Source organism: Hemicordylus capensis, chromosome 4 (assembly GCF_027244095.1).
Source record: "Hemicordylus capensis ecotype Gifberg chromosome 4, rHemCap1.1.pri, whole genome shotgun sequence".
Classification (NCBI taxonomy): Eukaryota; Metazoa; Chordata; class Lepidosauria; order Squamata; family Cordylidae; genus Hemicordylus; species Hemicordylus capensis.
Genome location: NC_069660.1, coordinates 55,861,511 through 55,888,949, shown reverse-complemented (window position 1 = coordinate 55,888,949; position 27,439 = coordinate 55,861,511). Strand labels below are relative to the sequence as shown.

The 27,439-nt window shown below is 42.8% G+C and overlaps 1 protein-coding gene across 5 annotated transcripts in view; it reads right to left on the bottom strand.

Moving 5' to 3' along the window:
- Positions 1–27,439, bottom strand: part of SYT6 (synaptotagmin 6) — a 275,557-nt gene that overhangs the window by 30,734 nt on the left and 217,384 nt on the right. For all 5 annotated transcript variants that reach the window (XM_053313299.1, XM_053313300.1, XM_053313303.1 and 2 more), the window contains one exon: positions 6,731–6,851. In XM_053313299.1, coding sequence (XP_053169274.1) covers positions 6,731–6,851 — 121 coding nt within the window. The remainder of the gene's footprint in view (positions 1–6,730; positions 6,852–27,439) is intronic.

Genomic DNA, 27,439 nt, shown 5'->3' with positions numbered 1-27,439 from the left:
AGTCCATATGGAAGTGAACCCTGTCAATGAAACTATCATCACTTGGGCTCTCTACTACTACTTTCCTTAGGTTATGAGTAGGGATGTGCATAAAACCGGTTCTCCCGGTTCGGTTCAGATCCGAACCGGGTCCGAACCGGACCAGGGTGGTTCGGTTTTGGTTTTGCCGAACCACCCCCCGGTTCGGTTCGGATCCGAACCGGTTCGGATTCGAACCGAACCGGTTCGGATCTCAAAAAATAGCTGGTTTGAAAGGGGACCTTGTGTTCTACCTGCCACCCAAATTTCAAGTCGATTGGACCTTCCTCTGATTTTTGGCGATTTTTTAAAGTTTTAGTGACTTTGGGGCAGTTCGGGGGCATAGCATGGTATTTGGGCAAAAGGAGTGGGGTGGGGTGGTAGTGCCTAATGGGTGCAGGCTACCACCCCAATTTCAGGGGGATTGGGCAAAGGGCTGATTTTTGGTAAATTTCTGAAAATTTCATGTCTTTGGGGAAGATTGGGGCATATTGGGGCAGAAAGTGGGGCCTGGGGCAGAATAGTGGGGTGTGGTGGTAGTGCCTAATGGGTGGAGGCTACCACCCCAATTTCAGGGGGTTTGGACAAAGGGGTGATTTTTTGAGAATTTTTGAAGTTTTAGTGACTTTGGGGCAGTTTGGGGGCAGAAAGTGGATCTGCCCCAAAATAGTGGGGTGGGGTGGTAGTGCCTAATGGGTGGAGGCTACCACCCCAATTTCAGGGGGATTGGGCAGAGGGCTGATTTTTTGAGAATTTTTGAAGTTTGGGTGTCTTTGGGGCAGATTGGGGGCAGAAAGTAGCTCTCCCCCAAAGGAGTGGGGTGGGCTGGTAGATAGTGCCTAATGGGTGGAGGCTACCACCCATCCCCAATTTAAGAGTGATTGGGCAGAGGGGTGAATTATGGTGAATAGAAAAGGTGTGAATTCTCATTCTATCATAGCAAATGAGATATTTTTCAATTAAACAACTCTCATGACCCCACTTTCACTTTTTCACACTTTCCTTTACTATGAATAATATGAGGAAGTAATCAATTTAGCACAGTTCACCTTATGAAGACAAACCTCATACAAATAAATTCACCATAATTCACCCCTCTGCCCAATCACTCTTAAATTGGGGATGGGTGGTAGCCTCCACCCATTAGGCACTATCTACCAGCCCACCCCACTCCTTTGGGGCAGATCCACTTTCTGCCCCCAATCTGCCCCAAAGACACCCAAACTTCAAAAATTCTCAAAAAATCAGCCCTCTGCCCAATCCCCCTGAAATTGGGGTGGTAGCCTCCACCCATTAGGCACTACCACCCCACCCCACTATTTTGGGGCAGATCCACTTTCTGCCCCCAAACTGCCCCAAAGTCACTAAAACTTCAAAAATTCTCAAAAAATCACCCCTTTGTCCAAACCCCCTGAAATTGGGGTGGTAGCCTCCACCCATTAGGCACTACCATCACACCCCACTATTCTGCCCCAGGCCCCACTTTCTGCCCCAATATGCCCCAATATGCCCCAAAGATATGAAATTTTCAGAAATTTACCAAAAATCAGCCCTTTGCCCAATCCCCCTGAAATTGGGGTGGTAGCCTGCACCCATTAGGCACTACCACCCCACCCCACTCCTTTTGCCCAGATCCCATGCTATGCCCCCAAACTGCCCCAAAGTCACTAAAAATTTAAAAATTCACCAAAAATCAGCCCTTTGCCCAATCCCCCTGAAATTGGGGTGGTAGACTCTACCCATTGGGCACTACCACCCCACCCCAAAATTTTGCCCCTGGGCCCCTTTTTACCCCCCCGAATCGATTCGGATTCGGATTCGGATTAAATCCGAATCCGAACCAAATCAAGGGTGATTCGGGTGACCCAGATTCGGGCACAAAACAGAACAGGGGTGATTCGGTTCGGGTCCGAGCCAAATCACCCGAAATCCCAAATTGCACACCCCTACTAAGCACACACACAGAGAAGAAGCAGGAGGCGGAGTGTGGATTCTATGATAGCATATTAGAGTGGATTGATGGTGTCTCATTGAAAATCTCATTTGCTATCATAGAATCCACACTCAATACCTCAGAAACAAGAGAACCCTGTACCCATGGGGGTGCCCCTACCAGAGATCCCTGTACCCCATGGGTTAGAAACCCATGGGGGTGGTTGGCACCCTATGTGCACTACACCACCACTTGCTCTGGGCCACCCCAGCACCCCCATGTGCACTTATAGGGCTGCTGAAAGCTCCATTATAACTTATTATGAGGAAAAACCTTAAAGACGCGTAAACTTCAAAAATCACTTAAAAATCACCTCTTTGCCCAATTCCTTTCAAATAATTCTGATAGCTTCCTTGCCCACCCTAGGAACTACCACCCACCACACTGCACTCTACGACACCCCTTTCCCCCCGACGTGAAGCTATACATTTGCTGCAATCCTAATTATTCTCTATGAGGAATTCAAAAACACTTAACAATTCACCAATAATCAGAGGAGTGTCCAATTGCCTTGAGATTTTTTGGGTGGTAGGCACCCATGCCTGTCTACCACCCACCCTGCTTTTGTGCTCCTAGGTCCTCCACAACAGGGGATATGGACTGGTTCGGGTCCCATTATACTCAATGAGAAAAATAATTAAAAATATTTCAAATATTCATAAAAAATCATAGGGGTGTCTGATTGCTTCAGGGTTTGCATGGTTGTTGGCACCCATGAGTGCTCCACAATAAGAAATAATGGCCTGGTTCGGGTCCCATTATATCCTATGAGAGAAAAATAAAAATATTTTTCAAAAATTCATAAAAAATCGTACGAGTGTCCGATTGCTTTGGGGTTTGGGTGACAGGTACCCCTGGGTGCCAGCTACCATCTGACCAATTTTCAGCTTTCCGAACCGATCCGAACCGGTCCGAACCGGTTCGAAACGAACCACCCCCAGTTCGGTTCGGATTCGAACCGAACCAGGGGTGGTTCGGTTCGATCCGAACCTCCGAACCGGAACCGGTTCGGACCCGAACCGGTTCGGATCCGAACCGGTTCGCACATCCCTAGTTATGAGCAGGCCAGAACACTCCTTAAACAGTCAGCATATAATGCATACAGAGTGCCAAACTGATTTAGGCAGGGCCCTAAACTTCTCTGTTATCAAAAATCTCAGGTATATAGCAACAGCTGCTGCATATCTTACACTGCTAGAAGCCTGTAACCACAGAAGGGCCTTTGCCTTGGCTCGATACAGTGCCCTCCCTTTGGCTGTGCTAGACAGAAGATATAAGAAGATCCCCTTTTTGGAACATCTGTGCCCCTGTGACGCCAGGAACATTTTCAGACAGCAGGCTCTACCTCGAGTTTGCTGCGAGGCTTTACTGTGAGTTTGAAGTTGCCCCCCCCCCCCCAAATGATGGCAAAAGTACATTGTACATTTTAACCCCGGATTACATTTTACATTTTAACCCTGGATATAAATTGGGCTACACTCTCACATGCAATGAAAAACCCAAATTGTGTGTGAAGTGCTTCCTGACAGCTCACAGGGACTTTGGGGTCAACCTGGCCAATATGTGAAGGCACACCTCCATTCCAGGGGAGGTGAGAAATAAAAGGCCTGCGTGAAAAAGTTCCAAGCAAGTTCAAATCACCATGTCCTCCTTCATTGCTTATTTTACAAAGACATCAGGAACACCCTTATTCTCCCACTATTTACTAGGCTGCCAGGCTGCACAGACCAATTCTACATCTCCTTACTACTCTCTGACTGTAACCCCTTCATAACACATAACGTTGCCAAGTTCTATGTGGCAGCGTACAAAATTCATCAGGATCTGACTGCCAGCAAGAGCTAACCAGACCCAACATAGCTTATACCTGTGCTGTTGCCTTTTACTTCCAGTTATTTAGCCCTATAGCTTTTCCTGTTACAGCTTATCTCTTTAGCTATTTATATAGCATAGAGCATAATCTTATCATATAATATTTTACCTTTAATATAGTTTATAATTATAGTTTAATTTTATAGTTTTTTGCAGCTTCCCATAGATTCTAGTTTTACAGCAATTTTTATAGTTTTTATGTATTTTGCTTGTATTATAGTCAATAGTTATTGCCTTAACTTTACAGTTTCATGTCACTACCTCTTACCCTATAGTTCAGTGATTCTCAAACTTGGGTCCTCAGGTGTTATTGGACTTCAACTCCCATAATCCCCAACCAAAGGCCACTGAGGCTGGGGATTATGGGAGTTGAAGTACAATAACACCTGAGGACCCAAGTTTGAGAATCCCTGCTATAGTTAATGTTTCCACAGATATTGGATTGATTGATTGATTGAATGTTTGTCAGAAAAATACAGACACTGCCATGTGAAAGCATGTCCCTTTAAACAAAAAGGGTTGAAATGACAGAAACTCAAGTATTTGTATGAGGAAAGTTCTATAAATGAATTATGTATGCATAACTGTCAACTTCTTCATTTCCTCCATAATCTATAGGGTAGATCAAGCAGAAACAGAACTTCTAGAAAGACTAACTGTGTGAGTCTGTTGAAATAAACAAACAAAAAAACACCCTGTGCCACCTTAAAGATGGATTGTGGCAGAAATTAATGAACACTCATGGAACAGAAGATGTGATCAACATATCCAATAGATCCAATCTCAATTCTGGATTTGTTGAATTGAACCAAAATCATATAAATCAGATTTACATTGGCTATGCTGGGGAAAGCATACTGGGAAAAGTAGTAGAGTTGGTAGGTATGAAAGTGCATGTGTGGCCCAGTTCTTTGCATATGTGTGAGTGTAAGAAATAAACCATAGAATCCTACAGAATGCAATCCATCAAAAATTAGACAAACTGAAATCTTATGTAAATTGTGGCCTATATAGTTCAGTTTTCCTGGGTAAACTGCATTGGCAATTTAACACTACCACTGTGGATGGTGCTTTACTGAGTACAACAGGACAAGTCCCTGCCCTAAAAGGATTGCAAACTAAAATGCAACACAGGGAAGATTATGAAGGGGAGGGAAATGGTAGCAAGTGTGAATGTTGGAAAAAATTGTATTTTTTTCAGTTTCATATAGTTAAGTTTGGTTATAGTAGGGCACAGGACTAAGAGTCAAATTAGATGTAATGTTAAATGCATCTTCATCTTTTCCATTTTTTAAAATCTTAAAAAATCCAGCAGGCATAGGTGCCCCGGTAGCTACTTAAAACAAACAACAAACTGTCAGAAAGATGATGATGCGTTTAACATCATGTCTAGTTTGACTTTAAAAGATAGTGCTCCCAAAGGCTTCACTGAAAAGATGGGTTTTGAGGAGGGATTGAAGAAAGCAAAAGATGTACCATTGTACAGATTTAAGCTGTCCACTGATTTCTATGAGATGGAGTGCAACTAATTTTTGCTAAATTGCAGATGATGCAGGCAGACTATATAGATTAAAATACTATAGGTTAAAATATGGAATGGGAAGTATGACAATCTCATCTTTCCCTGCCTGCAGCCTTGGAGAAGCCACTCCTGCCTGCAACCTTGGAGAAGCCATTGCTAGTCTGTGTAGACAATACTGAGCGAGATGGAACTATGGTCTGACTCATTATATGGCAGCTTCCTATGTTCCTATGTTCCCTTGACAGAGGGCCAGCTGAGACAATACTTTCTGATTGCTACTCCCATGTGATCAAGACATGAGCATACATCTCTCTGTCCCCCAGACCTTTAACTGCTCAGCATGTGGTTCACCTAAACTACTCCATTATACACACCACTAATACCACCCCTTAAAGTCAGATAGCGTCATCTGAACTGGCTCATAATATTGTTCTCCAGGTCAATGCTTTTGGAATGATTTCATCGATGCATGTGGGAAATGTCACATTTGAACAGAAAAGCATATTTCTTCTCAGCAAGCACCTACTGATGTGCAGGGGGTGGAATTGGTACCCTACTCACACATTGACTTTTCTTTAAAAATCCATGTTTAAATCAGTTCTGATATAAACAATTTCCAGCAGGAGAAATCCATTAGTTTGGAACCAGCCCTTTGTTTACAACTATACCGGATGCCTCTAAAATCCTGATGGGAGGGATTAAAGGAATGTTTTCTGGTGTGTGTAGAATCCAAGAGAAAGAGTTGGAGTATGCAAGGACAAGGCAGTGGAGTAGAATCAGGAATATTTATAGTTTAATGAAATAGATAGTATGTACAGAGACAAGTGCAGACTGCTCTGCTTTTCAAAGCTCTTGATGCTGGCTGTTTATTAGCCCCATCTCTACTCCAGGACTGGAATGCTAGTAACTAAAGCCCCATTCAAAAACTGGCCTGGATCAAGGAATGGGTTCCCCTAAAACACCACAGTGTACAAAGGCAACTTCTAATTATATTACATCTTCCTTTATCATGATCACTTAAAAAAGGAAGAAAGGAAGAAATTGGTTCTTGGCTTCTGTTATAACACAGTTTCAGACTTCCATTCCAACGATGTTTTCAAAATCTCCTCTGACTTCCAACCAAAACGTATTAATGGCTGGGTTACTTTACATTGGCACTAATTTATGCATGAGAAAGAGAAAGAAATATTTCTGTAACACAGACAGGTTTGTTTCAATGGCATCCATATCATGGAAAGCATATAGGAAAGCTTTTTGGCTGCTTATGAATGCAAGCAAAGAGAAAAATCATGCAATCACCTTGTTCTGAGCAAGCAAACACCTACCTGAGTAGCCTGTAATATCCATTGCTTTGAGATTCCTGCATTTAATTACTGTTAAAGTGAGGCGACCTGCAGTTGGCAGATAACAAAGGGAAAACATGATCTCCCCCAGGTCCACACTTTCCTTTAATAAAAGAGAGAATATGGAGCATTAGAAAAGGATAAGAACTTAGCAGACTGTTACCTTTCAGCTGCCTTCCTTTGCATTCTTTAGATCTTTTCCACCTATGCCTCCTTCTTTATCTCCCACCTCATCTCTCCTTACCAGGGCAAGGCAAAAGTGGGCAAATGGCACATCACTGAAATTGTTTCACAAACTGTCAATTCATATGCATTGCCAGGGTTTATATGAAATGTGTGTAAATGTGCTGGATATACAGTCATCAGGAGAATTCAGTATTTTTGTTGTATTATTCCATTAGTTTTCCTTATTAAATGCCTCCATTTAATTATTATTTCAGTGGTTTCCATTATAGTAATTTGTCTTTGTTCCTTTCCAGATGGATAGCATTCCCCATACTGTATGTTATTTTTATTTATTTATTTATTTGACATATTTTTATACCACCCAAAACCCACATCTCTGGGCAGTTTACAACAAATTGTGTCAGTCCATGGTATTCTGGGGTCAAAATGGCGGACCATCCCACCTCAGGGACTGCCATTTTCTTTTCAGAATTATCTTGAATGATACAAAATCCAGAGTATTTGCGGGGGGGGGGGGGCTATTAGGAAGTGGCCACCAAAATTAGTTCTACTGATGTCAGTAATCGGTAAACTGCATTCCACTACTAAAAGTTCTGAATGAAACAAATGACAATCTCTTCATTCAGACCTCTGGAATTTGTTGTGTAACTTGTACAAAGATAAATGAATGGATCTTATTTAGTACCTTTTTTATTCATTATGAAATGAAAGCACACCCTTGTAGGTCCTATTTGAGGGGAATGTAAATCACATATTTGACTCTATGCAAATCATTTCCAGGAAGCATATCCTGATATATCTCTTCTGTGACAACTTTCTTTTCACTAAGTGACAGTAACTAATTTGGGTGTTGGCCTTAGGACAATATCTGGATTAATATCCTGGCTCAGCCATGGACTTACTGGGTAGCCCTGAATAGTCACTCCCTCAAAGCTTAAATTCCTCACCTGTAAAAATACAATTAATAGTGGTCTACTTCACAGGGCTGAAGAGAGAGAATGAGAGAGAGAGAGAGAGAGAGAGAGAGAGAGAGAGAGAGAGAGAGAGAGAGAATAATAATAATAATAATATTTTATAAAATTACAAAAATATTATTATTATAAATTTTGTTTTAAAAAAAAGGCAATGAATACATGGAAGACTCATTTGCTAGTAAATAGAGAAGAAGTGGGAGAAGTTAACATCCAGAGAGGAATATTTCAAGGAGACTCATTGTCGCCTTTACTTTTTGTAATCTCCCTAATTCCACTATCCTTTATCTTGAATAAAACAAACCATGGATACCAAACTTCAAAAACATCAGTTAAGCTTTCCCACCTTCTTTATATATACAATCTAAAGCTTTACGGAAAGTTGTCATCCAAAATTGAGTTACTACTCAATATGGTTAGAATTTATAGCCATGATATCGCAATGGAGTTTGGACTGGACAAATGTGCTATATTGTCAATAAATCGAGGAAAAATGACAACTAGTGAAGGAATTGAGATGCCAAACGGAAACAACATAAAGAGTCTGTCACCTGAGGAAAATTATAAGCATGTGGGCATTCTCCAAAGTGACAAGATCAAGCATGCTGAAGTGAAGACCAAAGTTAGTAAGGAATATATCAGGCAAGTAAGAAAGACACTGAAGTCCAAACTTAATGGTGGTAACGCTATCAAAGCAATCAACATAAGGGCAATTCCTGTAATCTGATATACAGCAGGTATTGTTGATTGGACACAAGCAGAATTGGATGCACTGGATCGGAAAACCAGGAAAATAATGACCATCAATCATGCCCTGCACCCAAGAAGTGATGTTGATAGGCTGTACCTACCAAGAAATGAAGGTGGACGTGGAATGTTGCAAGTCAGACAGTCTGTTGAAGAAGAAAAACGAGCATTGGCCGAATATATCAATGAAAGTCAAGAAGAAATGTTACAGGAAGTGAGTAAGACAGGACTGTTGAAAATAAAGGAATCAAAGGGTGAATACAAAAAACAGCAGATGAGGAATCGATGAGAAAAATGGCACAACAAACAATTGCACGGCCAGTTCTTTAATGGCATACAATCAAAAGTCAACAACAGCACAACATGGCAGTGGTTAAAGAAGGGGACACTGAAGAAAGAAATGGAAGGTCTCATTTTTGCAGCCCAGGAACAATCACTATGAACAAATGCTATAAAAGCAAAAACTGAAAAGACCCAGAAAGACAGTAAATGTTGGTTATGTAAGGAAGCGGATGAGACAGTTGAGCACCTTGGATGTTGTAAGAAAATTGCACAGACTGATTATAAGAAAAGACACAATAAAGTTGCTGTGATGATCCACTGGAACCTGTGTAAGAATTACAAATTGCCAGCAAGCAAGAATTGGTGGAATCATCGAATTGAGAAGGTCACAGAAAATGAGGAGGCAAAAATCCTTTGAGATTTTCAAATAGAAACTGATAGGCATTTAACACATAATACACCGTGACAGTCATCGAGAAGAATCGGGTTCTGATAATTGATATTGCAATCCCAGGGGATAGACAAGTTGGAGAAAAACAACTGGAGAAAACGACTAAATACAAGGACCTTCAGATTGAAATTGAGCGGCTATGGGGGGGAAAAACAGTAATGGTGCCAATAGCTGCCAATAGTACCAAAAGAACTTGAACACCATCTTGACACCTTGGGCATCGATAAAATTACAACACATCAGCTACACAAAGCCACACTGCTCAGGACAGCATGAGTACTACAACGCTATCTTTAATTTTTCTATCGTTATCCTAGACCCTTGGAAAGGGCTCAATAATTAAATCAATAACATCTGGTAGACTGTGTATAAATAGCATAACAATAACAATAATATAGCTTGCCTATTAAGAAAGAGACTGTCAACAAAGTAAGGCTTTGTGGTTGGTTGATTAATTGTAAGAGGTTACAAATAATTAATGTAACTTGAGGAGTTTAGATTGATTAATCAATTACATTTGCATATGGACCTAGGGAGAGCCACCAAATGGCGCAGCGGGGAAATGACTGGACTAGCAAGCCAGAGCTTGCTGGTTTGAATCCCCACTGGTATATTCCCCAGAATATGGAAAACACCTATATTTGGCAGCAGCAATATAGGAAGATGCTGAAATTCATCATCTCATACTGTGCGAGAGGAAGCAATGGTAAACCCCTCTGTATTCTACCAAAGAAATCCACAGGTCTCTGCGGTCGCCAGGAGTTGACATTGACTTGACAGCACACTTTATGGACTAAAGGACCACCTTCTGTCATAGGAACTTGTTCGTTGTCAAAGATCTTTCTCATTAATTTGATTTAATTTAATATATTTATTTATCAATCATATTTTATACTGCCTGATATGTGCATCTCTAGGCCATGTACAGAGTTAAAACACAACAAATGTAAACAGGATAAAAACAGTTACAATTCACAAGACAAATAAAAACAGTCTCGTGAAATAAAAATAAATGAAATAGTTTAAAATTAATTTCGGTTAAAAGCCTGAGAAAACAGGTTTGATCTATGTCACTGATGGACCATTCCTGGATATGTCCTTTTTGACAGTGGCTGACGTACTGCACAAGAGTATGCCAGCCCAGTAATGCTGCATTCACACAAGTTGCACAACTGTGCAAACTGTGTAAATGATGTCACACAAAAGCAATGTTGCATGTACTCAAGTTTTGCAAGCCCATTATTTTAAATGAGATAGCTCTTGTCATTTGTGCAATTTTTGTGCTTGCAAAACTTGTGTGCATGCAACGTTACAAAGCTGATGTACTCCTGCACAGTATGTCAGCTACTGGCACCAAGATTTTGGAACCCCTTTCTGCAAAGAATGCTCTTCCTATCCTTCGCTGGCCTTCAGGCCAACACTGTTGTGATCTTAGGTGTTTCTTCTTCTTCTGGAAATAGGAAAGTTATGCTTGGTCATTTGTTGTTGCTGCTATTGTTGTTGTTGCCATCTTCTGCTAAGTTTTTTCTTTCTTTCCTGGTTTCTCATAATTACCTCGTTTATTGTTTAAGTATGTTGGTGGTTTCTTTTATATACTGTTTTATTGTTTTTAATATTAGTTTTTATTAGCTGCCTTGTGGGACCTTGTCCCAAAAGGCAAATTGATCTATTTTAAATAAATCAATTAATCACATTACCTACGAGAAAATATTATTCCAGAGGGAAAATGCATATTTTGTGTTTACATGATGGCTGCATGTGCTGCAGGAATCATCCTAGCTGAGGCATTCTTCCTTGTCTCACACACAGAAAGGAGTGCCTCTTTTGAGATCGTGTATGCCCTCTGCATTTTTAATAAATAAATGCTTGTATTAAAAGTAATTTAAATAACTAAATTGGCTGCCCAATTAAAGGGGGGCCTTGATTGAACAATATTTTTATCAATTTCATCAAGGCATTTTTCCTTGTTTCACACACAGAAGGGAGTATGAGAGGAGAGCTGGTCTAAGGGAGGAGAGCTGGTCTTGTGGTAACAAGTGTGGCTTGTCCCCTTAGCTAAGCAGGGTCTGCCATGGTTGCATATGAATGGGAAACTATATGCGAGCACTGTAAAAAACAGGACTGAGAAAGATTCCTGCCTGCAACCACATGGAGAAGCTGCTGCCAGTCTGTGTAGACAATACTGAGCTAGATGGACCAATGGTCTGACTCATTATATGGCAGCTTCCTATGTCCCTATGTTCCTAATTAATTGAAGCACTTGGTTGACTAACTGTAGCTAGGGATGGAAGAGCAGGGGGAGTTTCTTTAAGGGGCAGCAGAGGAGCTGCCTACCTGCCAGTCCCCACCGCTTCCCACCCACTGGTGCTCTCACAAAAACGGGTGCATGGGGCTGCAGTGTACCTCCCTGAAGCCCCGGTCAGCATTGGCACAGAAGTGGCTGGTGCACATGCACACTGTGTGCACACACATAAGCCACTTCCGTGCCGATGCTGACCAGGGCTGCAATGAGGCATGCTGTAGCCCTGCACAGCTGCTTTTTGTGAAAGTGCCGGTGGGGGGAAAGTGGCGAGGTGGGGGCTGAAAGGTAGGCAGCCCCTCCCCTGCCCCTTAAAGAAATCCACTCACCCTCCGAACTGGCTCATATGCTGGTTGGTGGAACTGGTTCTGCGCTCCTAGAATGGAGTGCTGAACAGTTCCATGCACATCCCTAACTGTAGTGACCCTAGACTCTGGTGTGACCAAGAAAGATAAATTGAGCCCGCTGTGTAGATAAGAGATCAGTTCTCAGTGGTTGTATGGGAGAAAAGAAATGGGTTGCAGTCTGGGACAGTTGAGAGAGGTAAAGCCTGCCCCCACCCCAAGCACTGGGCTCGCCATGGGTAGGGGCAGGTGTTCAATGGTGTCATATCATGCACCCCTTCATTTTTGCCCATATGGGTGCTATTCATTCCTCTGGGCAAAAACAAAGCATGGTAATTGGGGACAAGATTTTAGTGGGGGCAAACCTATTCACTATCCCATCACTGGTAGTTCCTCAAAAGGGATCCCTAAGCACAGAGACCTACTCTGTGGTAACAGAGTAGGTCTCTAGGTAATACAAGGCCCTCCCTCCACACTCACCAGTCACCATAATGACAGATATTTCCTGCAGTCAGATGTTAGTTATATTCCAGCATGCTTAAATTAAGTTCCACAAAAGGGCTTCTGCCTGTGGAGGCCATGACACTGGTCATGAAAGACAGGCTTTGAGTTGTGTTTGTGTGTGCATCAAGCAAGTCTGCACCACTCTGCAGTATGTGTACCTCGGTCACTCCCATCTCTTTCAGCTTCCAGATGGAAAGCTGATGAAGGAATAAATCTGAGCACTTGAGTAAGAAGCATCTTCTCCTTACTCATGGACTTATTTGCTCCCTTGGCCTCCAGTGTCTTTGCTCAATGTTGAAAACCGAAGTTGATGTCAAGATCTGATCACACAAGAGGAAAAGAATCCTTCCTATTCTGACCTGTGAACCAATTAATTGCCTCCATTTTCAGCCTGCCAGCTGAAGTTGGGAAGGAAGGGTGAGAGACTGAGATCATACATAGCACAAAGTTCAGCTCTGCATTTTTGAGAGAAAACAAGAGTAATATATTGAGTGATGTACCTGCAGGTCTAAATCAGCTTTTACTTTTGTTTTTAAAATGAACAACTGAAACTTTCTGGATTTTCAAATGAACTTGGGGCTACAAAGAAAGCATTCCAAGAGCTTCGGGCAGACTTAGCTAAATTATATCTAAAACCACAGATTTTATTTTTGAACTGGAAAAAAAGAACCATCATACAAAATACAGAATTAAACTAACAAATTGCACTATATTTTCTGTTCATTTTTATTCCATTCAGAAGGACCGCAATGCAGTTCATGATTAGAGGATATACCACAGGTATATTTTTCTACCAGGAACAGATAATTCCAATTCTAAAATAATTTCCCTTGTTCTCTGTTCACCTAACTATTAATCTGTCAAGCCTCTCCCAGCTGGGATTCTGCTGTAACAATGACCCTTGCAGGTGTTCTGGCCTCCTCAACCTCTTCCTTGTACGTCTGTAACGTCAAGCAATGGAACGCTGACAGTGCCTGCCATATGTTGAAATGTGGCTTTAAATAGTCAGGATTAACTAGGGTTTTTCATGGTGTCAGCATGTGACAGCTTTAGGACAGAACATAACCTTTGCTTTTCCAGAGACCTTTTGTAGCTTGTTGACAAAGTCAGAATCCTAAATAGTGTAGTGACCCCATTTGACTAAATCTTCAGGACATGACAGGTAGGCCATCCCAGTTAGATGATTTCCTGCAATATTCATCTGTGCTACATCTTAAAGTTAGGAATGTTTCATATTAAAATTGGACAATTATTTGATGAGATAAAATTCCACATAACAGTTGTGCTGTATTTCAGAAATAAGGGGTGGGGGGGACAACCCTGGAGCATTCTTTTTAAATACTAAGGAAGAGATCTGATCATGATTACTTTCTTCCTCTAAATCTCAAAGCTTTTTCTGAATAGGAAGTCATTTTGTCTTCTCCATTTGTACAATGGAATGAGCTATCAGTTCCAACCCTTACAGTAGTATTTCAAGCAAAACTGATATAGAAACAAGAAACTGGTATAGAAATGATGGGTCATGCTTTGATTGTTGTGAAGATCCATTTCACAGAGGTCTTCCAGATACCTCTAGGTGGCACCATGTTACTTTTGTCAAATATGCAATATTTCTCTCCTGAACTGAAAAGTGGAGACTGGAACTCCCTTGACCGCTACCTGATGAGACAACAAACACATGCACTTTCCTGGATCCTCCTCACAAACTGGACTTTTTCTAAGTCATTGGTACAGAAATTTCAACCAGATACTCCTTCCGCTCCACCCTTGAAGGGGGTCTTCAAACAAACCTTGATGGCAAACAGCCAAGAAGATACACCACAAATTATGTAGGCATTTCACTTCTCATTTTGAAGCAAGCCTTAGGGGTAGTTGTCTAGTAAAATGAATGCTTACATTTATATAGCAGTTTTAGTGTTCAGACATTTCACAATAATCTCATCCACACCTCTTTAAATGCTAAGCTAAGCAGTTTAACAGAGGGATATGATATGATATGATATGATATATGATAAGATATATCATGCGATATGATACGATACATAAAATCCACAGATGGGTTTAAAATCACCTTTGGCTTCAATGTGTCTGTAAAGCAAATGTGCAGCCTACATTTTGTTTGTGTGCTGCACTACATTAGCTACATTCACATGTGGCATATCTAGTGCAAGAGAGTCTCAAGGTGAACTTCAGTTTCATGTGCAAAGCCACCCTGAGAACTAGTGACATGTTCACACTGTGCTTTATTTTCAGAACGAGAAGTGCTGGCCCTCTAATCTGCTTGATCCTCCCTTCTCTTTGTTGAAACTCTTCCTCTTTTCCCAGAGGACAGTTGTAGATTTTCAGTTATAAAGAAAAGGTGCTCTGGATGTGCTCAGTTCCATGCAATGGTGACTGGTGCCCATTGGGGCAGTAGCAGAGCCAGGGGTACAGAGACAAGGGTAACAACAGATGGCTCCATCTGAATCCATGGCGAAGAACTCAGAAACAAACATAAGCTCCCCTTTATCACTATTACAGCATAAACAGAAAGCATCATTCTCTATATGCATTATGATTGTCTATAAAGGAGCAGTAACTGGCTACACTATGCAAATAAGATAAGAGGGAAAGTATTTCTCAGACAGCTTAAAAAGTCGTTAAGTCTACAATTCTAAACATGAGGGAATAAGCTCTGTTGAATACAGTGGCATTTACTTCTGAGTAAATATACATAGGAGAATGTACAAGGAGAACGTATTCTCGCACAAGTGTTCGGCCATAGGGAAGAAAACAAAGACTGGAATGCCACCCTGCATGATCAGTGGCATCAACCCCATATCTAGAACCAAAACTGCCAGTATACAGTGTGTGGAATACTGTAGTATTCACTATATCATATGGTGGTCCTCAAAAATGACTCTGAAAACTTTCCATTCATTCATTCATTCATTCAGTTTATATACTGCCCTTCCTAAAGTGGCTCAGGGCAGTTAACATTAAAATCATACACACAGAACAAAACAAAACAATTAAAATAAAACAAATGAACATTTAAACCAGATTAAAATTAAAACAAAAACTACATATCATAAAAAGCCAGGCTAAAAAGATGGGTCTTATTTATTTGATTGATTGACTGATTGATTGATTTCTATACTGCCCTTCCAAAAATGGCTGAGGGCAGTTTACACAGAGAAGTAACAAATATATAAGTTTTGTTTTAAGGCTCCTGAAGGCTCTCCTGAAGGCCTCTAAGGAAGATAATCCTCTTATATCCACGGGGTACACATTCCACAACCCAGAGGTGACAACTGAGAAGGCCTGATCCCAGGTTGCCACCAGATGAACTGGTGGCACCTGAAGATGGACCTCGCCTGATGATCTTAATGAGCGGTGGGGATCTTGTAGAGAAAGGCACTCCATCAGGTAACCTAGACCTAAGTCATTTAGGGCTTTAAAGGAAATAACCAGCACTTTGTACTTTGCCCAGAAACAAATTGGCAGCCAGTGCAACCATTTAAGAACAGGCATTATGTAGTCATTCCAGGATACCCCAGAGACCAACCTGGCTGCTGCATTTTGTACTAACGGAAGTTTCCACACTATGTACAAAAGCAGCCCTACATAGAGCACATTGCAGTAGTCCAAGCTGGAGGTTACCAGCTGGTGTACCTCTGTTTTCAGGTCATTCTCCTCAAGGAATGGGTGGAGTTGTAGAATCAATCACAACTGGTAAAAATCACTCCTGGGCCAGGCCCATAGCCAGGGGGTGATCCCCCCTGAAATGTTTCCCTCCCCAGCCTGGGCCAACCTGTTTTAGTGTTGCATGCACCACTTGGGTACTCTTTTGTGCTCATCCCCCACAGGCAGGTCCGACCAGCAGGCTGCATGCCACAGCAGCTTCGGTGGTGGTGCAAGGGGCCCCCATGCTCTGCTACTGTTTCCCAACAGCTACACTAAAATCCTGGATTTCTCCCTTGTTTTCTACATGCAGCTCTCAGTTCCATTGAAGAGTTTATCCCTCTCTGTTTGTCATGGGCTGAGGGGTATGCAGACATAGGCTGATTGCCAGCTCAACAGAGGGAAATGCCTGGAGAGGGATTGGATAGTCCTTCTTGAGCTCGATTTTCCCTCTCCTTCTCTGAAAGGGAGCAGACACGGTGCTGACTTTTGAACTCACACCTCTTCCACCCTTGTCTCCTCCATCAGGCAGCAGGTGTGGTAGGGATGGCAATGGCCGCAATGGTAAATCAATGTCACTGCTGGTACCCAATCCCTCCAGTAGGGGAAGCTATAATGGGAAGCAGTTTTAAAAGGGGATTATATACCTCCCTACCTACCTACCTACCAACCAACCATTAAAGAGTTAAAGATAACCAGAAAGTTCCAGCATCAGATAACTGGATGGTCTTTTCCTATCTTTAGACTATAATACATCTCTCTCACTCCCTTTGACTCACTCATTCTTTCCCCCACCTGCCACAATTCCATGAGTCCCCCTCCCTCTGCCATTGGCTGAGGGGTGTGCAGACTGAGGCTGACTAACAGCTCAGTGGAGAGAAATGCCTGGAGACTGTAGAGGTGAAAGCATTTCTCTGTGCTCTTTATTTTTTTGGCCTAGCCTGCTGCCATAGAAAGCCCTCAGCAGCCCCTTTGCCAACATGGTCAGGAGCTCAGGCTATTCTGACTTCCTTGCTTTGTGCCTCTGGGCTTCTAGGATAAAATTTTATGGTCTGCGTGAGGGGAAGCATGTAGCTGTATCTTAAAAGAAAGGCAGACAATAAATAAGTCTAATGTCCAAAGCACAGGAGCTGGGCTTTTGAGGGAAAAGATGCTCTCCAGCTTTTTGCAAAAAGTATACCTGCTGATATCCAGACTAAGTTACTCCTGAGTAGTTCTACGGAAATTAATTCCAGTGTTCCATGGCTCTTCTGGTGTTGTTGATCTCATCCCCACTTTTGTGATTCCCCCCCCCCAAGACTTTAAAGCTGGTTACAGGCCTGCTCCTGGCCACAGCCTCAACCTCAGGCACCAGGGTGAGATCTGGGTCCAAGAGCACTCCCAAGCTGCAAACCTGTTCTTTCTGGGGGAGTGGAGTAGTATCATTAACAGCGTGTAACCTCATTCAAAACAGGGAGTTCTATCCCATCTCACAGATTACGACCCCCAGCAATGAGCACTTCTGTCTTGCTTGGATTCAGCTTCAGTTTATTATCCCTCAGCCAGCCCATCACTGCCTGAAGGCAAGCATTTAAAGGACTAATGCCATTTCCTGATTTTGATGACAAGGAGAAATAGACTTTTGTGTCACCCAGCACCAAATCCCCTTTCAATTTCACCAAAATCACCAAATCAGTTTCATGTAGATGTTAAAAAGCACTGGTGACAGAATGGAGCCCTGAGGGATGCCATATAGTACTGGTAGCTCCCATTTTGAAGAGCAACTGTCACCAAGCACCACCATCTGAAATCTACCTGAGACATAGGAACAGAACCACTGTATAACCATGCTTGCTGTCCCCAAATCCCTCAGCTGATCTAATAAAGGAGTCCTTAAAAGGACTCCTTTCCCTTGTAATAGCATGCTGGCCTGCCAACACCTGATCATCGATTCTCCACTACTGAAAAAGCTGCCCCAAATCTCATCAATGGCCAGATTTGGCTTTTTAAAAGCCAAATTCTGGGTTACGGCCCATTTGACCCACGAGTATACCCCTTAGGTTCTGGCAACCTTGACACACACACACACCCTGCTCCATCCTTAACCAGAGAGCCCAGACACATCCCTGTGAGCAGCCTAGCACAAACCACTAAAACTGGAGGACTTTGAGCATAATTTCCCCTCAGACCTCAGTTCCAAACTGAAAGCCCACCACCAAAGCCATTCCCTTTGGGGAGAGTGTGCTTCTGGCTTGCTCCAGTCCTTTTAAGCTCAGACCCCAGACTCCAGCTCTCATGTGAACTCTGGAGCCTGGCTGATGAAACTGGCCCCCATGCAGCTGCAGTTCATCAGGGCAATCAGGATAGTGGCTCAAGCTGGTAGAAGAAATTCCAGCAGTAGGTCATCTCTACTGGTCAAGGCTGAAGGGAGGAGGCAGGGCCGGCTTGGCACATCTCCCAGCTCAGGCCAAGGAGATTCAGGCAAAAAAAGAGTCCCCAGCCTCTCAGCTAGCCCTCCAGTCTTATTATGATAGCCATTTTGTCAACATCACTAACTGTAGCTATGGAAGACATAGGAACATAGGAAGCTGCCTTATACCAAGTGAGACCATTGGGCTATCTAACTCAATATTGTTTATACCAGGGTTGCAGAAGTTCGGTCCTCCAGCTGCTGTTGGATTACAACTCCCTTCATCCCCAAATGGAAAACAGTTTGGGGTACAGAGAAGAAAGAATCCCAGTAGAGCAATCCTGGTTGTTGGAAGTGTGGGGCCCATTAGTGAGAAGACAGAGGCAAAGGAAGGAGCAGCAGCAGAACTGGCTGTACTCCTGCATTTATCCATTGGCTGTGGCTGGTGTAAGCCAAAGTTGTGCCACTCAGGTGGTGAGGTGCTAGCCAGGACATCAAAACTGTTAGCTGCTGGTTGCATAGCTGGGGTGATAAAGAGATGATGGTAATTCAATCAGTGGTCATAATCTCTGTTGCCAGATTTGGCTTTTTTAAAGACAAATTTTGGGTAACGGCCCATTTGACACACGAGTATACCCCTTAGGTTCTGGCCACCCTGGAATGCAAATTTAAACCTATGGTACATTGCACAGAATGCTCATTCAGTCATTCATTCATAAAAACATAAGAACAGCCCTGCTGGATCAGGCCCAAGGCCCATCTAGTCTAGCATCCTGTTTCGCACAATGGTCCACAGATGCCACTGGAAGCCACAGGCAGGAAGTGGGGGCATGCCCTCTCTCCTGCTGTTACTTCCCTGCAGCTGGTACTCAGAGGCATCCTGCCTTTGAGGCAAGAGGTGGCCTTTAGCCCTCCAAGTACCCGATGAGAGACTTTGATTTCTATATCGCCCTTCCAAAAATGGCTCAGGGCAGTATACACAGAGAAATAATAAATAAACAAGATGGATCCCTGTCACAATCTAAAAAGAAACATAAGATGGACACCAGCTACAGTCACTGGATGTACTGTGCTGGGGGTGGATAGGGCTAGTTACTCTCCCCCTGCTAAAGAAAGAGAATCACCACGTTAAGGCGCCTCTTTGTCAAGTTAGCAGGGGTTGCATTACAACTTCCACTTTCTCTTCTGCATTAACAATGATCAGATGTTTAGATAAACAGCACATGAGAGGCTCAATGGTGATTTAGGGCTGACTTACAAAAATACCCGGGCTAGGTTAATATAGAAATTTCAGTGTACACAAGGTCTGCTTTTTCATTCCCTTCTCCAGTTAGGACATTGTCTCTCTGAGCTGCTCTGGATACAGAGAATCTGAGCCAAATAATTGTACTGCTGGCAGAAACCTCTGCTTTGTCCAACTTTGAATACTCCTTGCAAAATAACTGGTATTTGGTGCTTGTGTTGGGGCATATCCAGATGGTTCTAATTTAGGGGATTGGCTATAATAGCCAAGCTGCTCAGAGTGAGCTGCTGCTAGGCAGAGGCATCCGCTACATAGTTCTATCAAAACTGGATGAGCAATACTTGAGCTTAATTGGGATGAGGATGTTGAAGGTTCTGCCTAGGAGACAGCATTCCTGAAATGCATCCCATAACCCAATGGTGATAGCTGCCAGAGCAGTTCATTCCAATCAGTGCTGCAATCAGACTGCATTATTAATGCCTAGTCATTTCTAGATAACCCTTCGGAAGCTCTGCCAAAATGGCATAATTGTGATCTGACCAGCATTTACCCCTGCCTTCTCCTTCATTTATTGGATGCTGCTTTTTTTCCTGGAATGAAGTCCAGGAGAGACTTAACTGCTTTAGTTCAATACACCAAGCAGGGCTACAATTATAAGGCACTCCTAACCAAGACCTGAGGGTCAAACTACATGTTAGATTAAGCTTTTTATTAGGGCAGATGTGTTTGCATTTTCCTTAGGAAATAGCATCTGTGGGGCCCAGGTCCAGATCGTGACTACAGTGTGCTTGTGGAAGGGTGAAAGACTTTAACTCAGGAGTTCTCAAACCTGGATCGTAAGAACAGCCCTGATGGATCAGGCCCAAGGCCTATCTATCCAGCATCCTGTTTCACACAGTGGCCCACCAGATGCCTCTGAGAAGCTGACAGGCAAGAGGTGAGGGCATGCCCTCTCTCTTGCTATTCTTCCCCTGACTTTGTTGAACAACAACTCCCATTATCCCCAACCACAATGGCCAAAGATCATTGTGGCTGGGGATAATGGGAGTTGTAGTCCAACATCGAGGGAACTTTTTACCACTGCTATCACCTCAATCCAGATGCTTGTTGTTACAGAAGAGAAGCTCCAATTGGCACATTGCTTGCACAACTCCTGTGGAGTTTAGATTTCCAAATTCTTTCTCAAGATGGGTGAATCTACCCTGACAGTCTGCTCTTTGCTGACAACAGTTAGCATTATCTTGTGGCCGTCATTACACGCATTTCTAGATCTCTCTTGCAGATTGTAATGGGCATAAAATGTTTTTCAATTCCAGTCACCCACCCAAAACTCAGCAATGATCATTACAGGGACAGTTCATTCTAATGAATGTTACTAATGAGTGCAGCAATACTGCTTGCTTGAGTGCAATGCTTAATCATTTACAGATAACCCTTTCAAAAATTCGGCCAACATGACATCATTTGACCAGCACTATACATTGCCATATACATTGCAGTGGCTTGGTACAAGATATGTCATCCTTTTAATCCAGTTCCTTCCTTGTTTTAGGCCATATGGATGTGGTGCAGCAGGACTGCATTGGATTAGGAGGCCCAGAGGCAAATATCTGCCAGACACAAATCTGAAATCTCATTGTGTGACATTGGACAAGCCCCATTTCTAAGCTTAATTTATCAAGGCAGTTTATGGTGGTTGTGAGGCTAAAATGTGTTATGCACACTCTGTAACTAACTCTTGTCCTGAGCAGTATCATAAGTAGTTCAATTTAATTTATCCTGCCCTGGGGGTTGCATACATAGAGGAGAATAAGTTTATTAAAATGTGATATTCTTGATGTGTCCAAATATAAGGAAGCAGAGGTTTATCTCACACAGGATGAAATAGTGTAATGATGCAAATATGGGAAACATACATCATTCTCATTCATGTAAGCGCACTTCGTATGCTGGTTAATCAAAAATGTGGCACATTTTAAAATGACTGCCAGGATTTACAGGTCAGGGTCTGGAAATGACATCACTGAAATATTCAACAATAATTCAGCTTTGGTTTGATTTTTACATTCTGATGGCAACTGGCGAGTCTAGTTGGAATTACTACCACGCTCAGGCTATCAAAAGCAGGTCCGTGCTGAAAAGAGCAAGACATCATGGTTTGACTTTTTCAGGGCTTCTTTCTAATATACTAAATGCACTTGTTGAAATTCCAGTAAAATGCTCATAACTTAAGCCCTTTTCATAGAAAAGGGGGAGCTAGATGGTTCCCATTAGCCACACACACACACACACACACACACACACACACACACACACACTGCTGATGCATGTACTGGCCAAATCCCCATGGTGGCTACAGCCACGGCCACCAATATTTGTCTGAAAGGGGGCAGAGCTGCATGCCTGGATAGCTCCTTTTTGTGATTGGGAACCTCCTCCCCCCACCTACTGGTGATGAGCTATGAACAGGCAAAAACACCCATCAAACAGTGCATAACGGACATGGGCTAACCAACCGATCCAAGCAGGGTCCTGAGCTTCTTCATCAATGAAAGACTAAGATATACTCCACCCCCCACCGTAAAGTCCCAAGTTACAGAAGGGCCTTTACCCTGGCCCGATTCAGTGCCTCCCCTCAGCTGTGCCAGAAGGCAGATACAAGAAGACCCCATTCTTGGAATGCCTGTGCCACTGTGATTGTGGGCAAGTAGAAATAACAGAGCATGTCCTCCTCCACTGCCCATTCCACAGAAACCATTGTATCATCCTCATCCTTCTGCTAATACTCAAGTCCCCAGGCCCCAAGCCAACAGGAGAGAAATATCTTCTTGGGGAGAAACAAACATCTACTTGACACATCCACTGGCTTTTAATTTCATTCATGTCCAATAAGCAGTTGCAAATGACACAGAGAATGGCCTGTATGTTAACAAAGAAGAACACACACTTCATCAGCAGCTCAGCTCAGCGTTTTTGACGACACTTCTGAAGAACTGTGTATTTGGAACATCCTGAAGATAATTACCTTTTTAAAGCCTGCAGCTCCCTTCTAATGATGATAGGGAGAGCTGGCTTCAGGAAAGTGTCAGAAAGCAGCTTGCTCACTTGGCAGCGGTGCTTAATTTCTAAGAAGAGAGGTTCTTGGGATCAAGCCTGCCTGGCAGCCAGGTCATCTGCTTTGGGAAGGCTTTTTTCTTAAGCCCAAGTTTACAGATTTCTAGCATATATTGTCTTCACTCAGGCGAACATTAGACATGCTTCCATGCCTTTGGTGATGGAAACTCACCATGTATCTTCTACCCAGCTGATTGTTGCCCATTAAACTAGATTAGCCAATATATTGAAGGTCTTTTACAGGTAGGTTAACAAGATGTCTGTCAGCTCCTAGAACAGGCATGATTCTTTAAAACTGGGACACATTGCTACACATATTGCTACACCAAAAAGGTACAGCATATGCTGTGACTGCAACCAGGGCCCAAGCAGACAGGAGGAATACATGCAGCAGTATATTTGTGTTTGCTTCTAATAAACCTGCCCTGCACAGAAAAAGGGTCCATGTTCATAAGGCAGCCAGCTGCAAATGGAGCTGCTGGGAGTTGTTCCCAAACAATCAAACCAGTGTTATTCGCAGCTCCGCCAAATAAATCTGTTTTGCTTCCCCCGCTAAGAATAAAAACTGAGCCAGAGGGCCGAGTAGAGGACTGCTGTAATATTCCTCTCCAGTGGCCACCTGGCTCCCTGGAGCTTTAAATTGGCACCAAGGAGAGAGAGAAACTTGTGCAATGTTTATATATAACCCAGAAAAGACATGTGGTCAATAAATCATGGGATTCTCAGAATCTACTTAAAGGCCTACACCCCTTACCGCTGGACATAATGTTAATTCTTAAGTGGGTAAAGGTCATTCATTTCCCCCCTACCAAACTAGTAGTCTGTTTGGTTTCTATGTCTTTCCTTTCTATTCCACATTTTCCTCAGGCCATTCACATCTCCACTTTTTGAGGAAGGAGGAGGAAAAAGACACTTCTCACTTCACAAGATTAAATGGGGCTGATTGGTTATTGCTAGCAAAAAGCTTTGAACCCCTGAAAAGTGGGCATGAAGCTGTGAAGTATTGAGGAATGCATGACAGAAAGTATTTTGCTGTGCTGGATTCTGCTCAGTTCTCCTGAAATGGGTCTGCAAAATTGGTCTATAAATGGACATTCCATTTGTTTTGGGGCTGCTCAGAGCATCTGCCATCCTGCTTGATGGCTGGTTCTCTAGACTGGCTGGCACAGGGATCTTCCTAGAGAGGGGACACCTGGGCAAATGAAGAGCTGTGCTCTGCTAATCGCACTGGACTTACAGCCTGATCCTAAATATATGTTCTTTGAAGTAAGCCCTACTGTATTCTGTGGGGCTTACTCCCAAGTAAGTGTGCATGGGATGACAGCCTTACCTGTGGAAGCCCTGGTTGAAGTTTCTCATCTCCAACAGACTCATTGTGAAGGAGAGCCCCTGGTGGCGCAGTGGTAAAACTGCCGCCCTGTAACCAGAAGGTTACAAGTTCGATCCTGACCAGGGGCTCAAGGTTGACTCAGCCTTCCATCCTTCCGAGGTCGGTAAAATGAGTACCCAGAATGTTGGGGGCAATATGCTAAATCATTGTAAACCGCTTAGAGAGCTCCGGCTATAGAGCGGTATATAAATGTAAGTGCTATTGCTATTGCTATTCCTAAGGAAGACACAATGTCTATAAATCTATAAATGTACTAAATAAATAAGATTTGGTTTTAGAATTTTTATTGTGTTTTAAATTGTTGTAATTATGTTAATGTTGTAATGGTTTGAGATTGTGAACTGCCCAGGGACTTTTTTGTATGGGGCAGTATATAACTGCAATTAATTAATTAATTAATTAATAAGATGTGCATTTAGGGAGGATTGGGATTGTAGCCACTGGCTGCATCATTACCCCTACACCTGTTTGGCATAACCTCTAAGGGAGCCTATATGCATACAGTGTCCAGCATGAAAACATGTCAATACATTCTTTCTTGCCAGGGTCCCCAAACTGTGGTACTCAAGATGTTGCTGAACTACAACTCCCATCATCCCCAGCCACAAATTGTAGCTGGGAACCCCTGCCTTATTGGATGGATACCTGCCAAATGAGGGTTCCTGGCTACATATACAGAGCATACATAGGTATAGTTTGTATGGTTCTATAGGCTCTATCAGAAAATATGCCAAAACTCACATAAGTTTGCAGGGGGTGAAATCCTGCTGCCTTCTATTCACATATTTAATCCTCCAGAATGTGAACAGAGCTATCCTCTGATAGCCTCATCTAGCAAATAGCTATTCCAGGTTCCCATCTATAAATCCAGGATAAAAGCGACCTGCTTTACAGATTTTTTGTGGGACAACCCCCCCAACACACAATAAAGATGTTAAACAGCTATATAAATGAAAGATAGTAGCAATAGACCTTCATCTCAGTCCAGCGACACATCAGTGCACACAACTGACACAGATGCTCAACAGCATCTCAATACTCATTTCCTCCTGATGCAAATGCAGGTGCAGTTCTCTGTCCAATACCTGTATGTATGTATGTATGTATGTATGTATTTACTTACTTATTTCATTCATTCATTCATTCATTCATTCATTCATTTATAAACCGCCCCATCCAGAGGCTCTGCCAGGTGCACAACTAGTTTAAAAAACATAAAAAACCAAACATCATTTAAAACACATTACTTAAAACAATATAAAAACAATTTTAGCAAAATTTAAAACCAATTAAAAATTTAAAAATTTAAACAATTTAAAAAACTTGGAAGGTCAGGCCAAATAAGCAAGTCTTTAGGGCTCTCTTAAAGGCCAACAATGAGTGTAAACTGCAGATATCTGCTGGGAGTGCATTCCATAGGTTACAGCTACAGAGAAGGCCCAGTTCCAAGTTGCCACCAGACATAGTGACATCTCCAGATGACCTCGAAGTCATATAATCCCTTTGGGGATTATATCGAAGAAGGCACTCTCTAAGGTAGCCTGGACCTAAGCCATTCAAGGCTTTAAAAGTAATAACCAGCACTTTGTATTTTGCCTGGAAACATATCAGCAGCCAGTGCAACTGTTTTAAAACAGGCATAATATGGTCTCTCTGGGTTGCCCCGGAGATTAACATAGCTGCCGTATTTTGAAGTAACTGAAGTTTCCAAAATAAGTACAAAGACAGCCCCATGTAGAGTGCATTGCAGTAGTCAAGCCTGGAGGTTACCAGCTGATGCACCACTGTTTTGAGATTGTTCTCTTCAAGGAATTGATGCAGCTGTCGAATCAGCCAAAGTTGATGGAAAACGCTCCTGGCCATAGCCTCTACCTGAGATACCAGGGTCAGACCTGAATCCAAGAGCACTCCCGAGCTGTGTACCTGTTCCTTCTGGGGGAGTGTAACCCCATCCAGCACAGGAAGCTCTAACTCATCCCTCAAATTCCAATCCCCCACAATGAGCACCTCCATCTTGCTTAGATTCAGCTCCAATTTGTTGTCCCTCATCCACCCCATTACTGCCTGTAGGCAGGCATTTAGGGAGTGAATGCCATTTCCTGATGATGATGATGATGATGATGACGACGACGATCATGATCATGATGATGTTGATGTTGATGATAAGGAGAAACAGATTTGGGTGTCATCAGCATATGATAACACCCTGCACCAAATCTCCTGATGACCTTACCCAGTGGTTTCATATAGATGTTTGTTTATGTATGTATGTATGTATGTATGTATGTATGTAGATGTTAAAAACATTGGTGACAGAATGGAGCCCTGAGCGTCTCCATATAATAGCTCCCATTTTGAAGAGCAACCGTCACCAAGCTCCACCATCTGGAATCTGCCTGAGAGATAGGAGCTGAATGACTGCAAAGCCGTACCTCCTATCCGCACCTCCCCCAGGCGATCCAGAAGGATACCATGGTCGATGGTATCGAACACCACCGAGAGATCCAAAAGAACCAGCAGAGTCACACTCCCTCTGTCAATTCCCTGGTACAGGTCATCCATCAGGCTGACCAAGGCAGACTCCACCCCATAGCCCATTCTAAAGCCAGTTTGAAATGGGTCTAGATAATTGGTTTCCTCCAGAACTGCCTGGTGCTGGTTAGCTACCCACTCTCTCAATAACCTTGTCCAAACATGGGAGATTAGAGACCGGCCTATAACTATCCATTACTGAGGGATCTAGGGAAGGCTTCTTAAGACATGGTCTAATCATAGCCTCCTTCAGAATTACTCAGATGTAACACACAACTAGAGGTTAATCAGGGCCTCTGTCAGTGTCCAGCTTGCAAGATCTTTTCATGGATGCTTTAGCCTTGCAGTAATGGAAGGATGCAGTGTTGACACTTGTGAGAGCAAATCATTGTGATGTCATCTCTCCTGAACTGCCACCTCCCTGTTCAGATAAGAGCCATTTACCCTGCTTAAGGCTGTCAGCTGGTTAGAGATTTTAAAAACTGATGAATTTTCAAGCTCCAAAATGATTAATCAATTAAGTGGATTTACGTCTTGCAAAACTTCAACGGAGAGGTACCTTTTTGAGCACTCTGA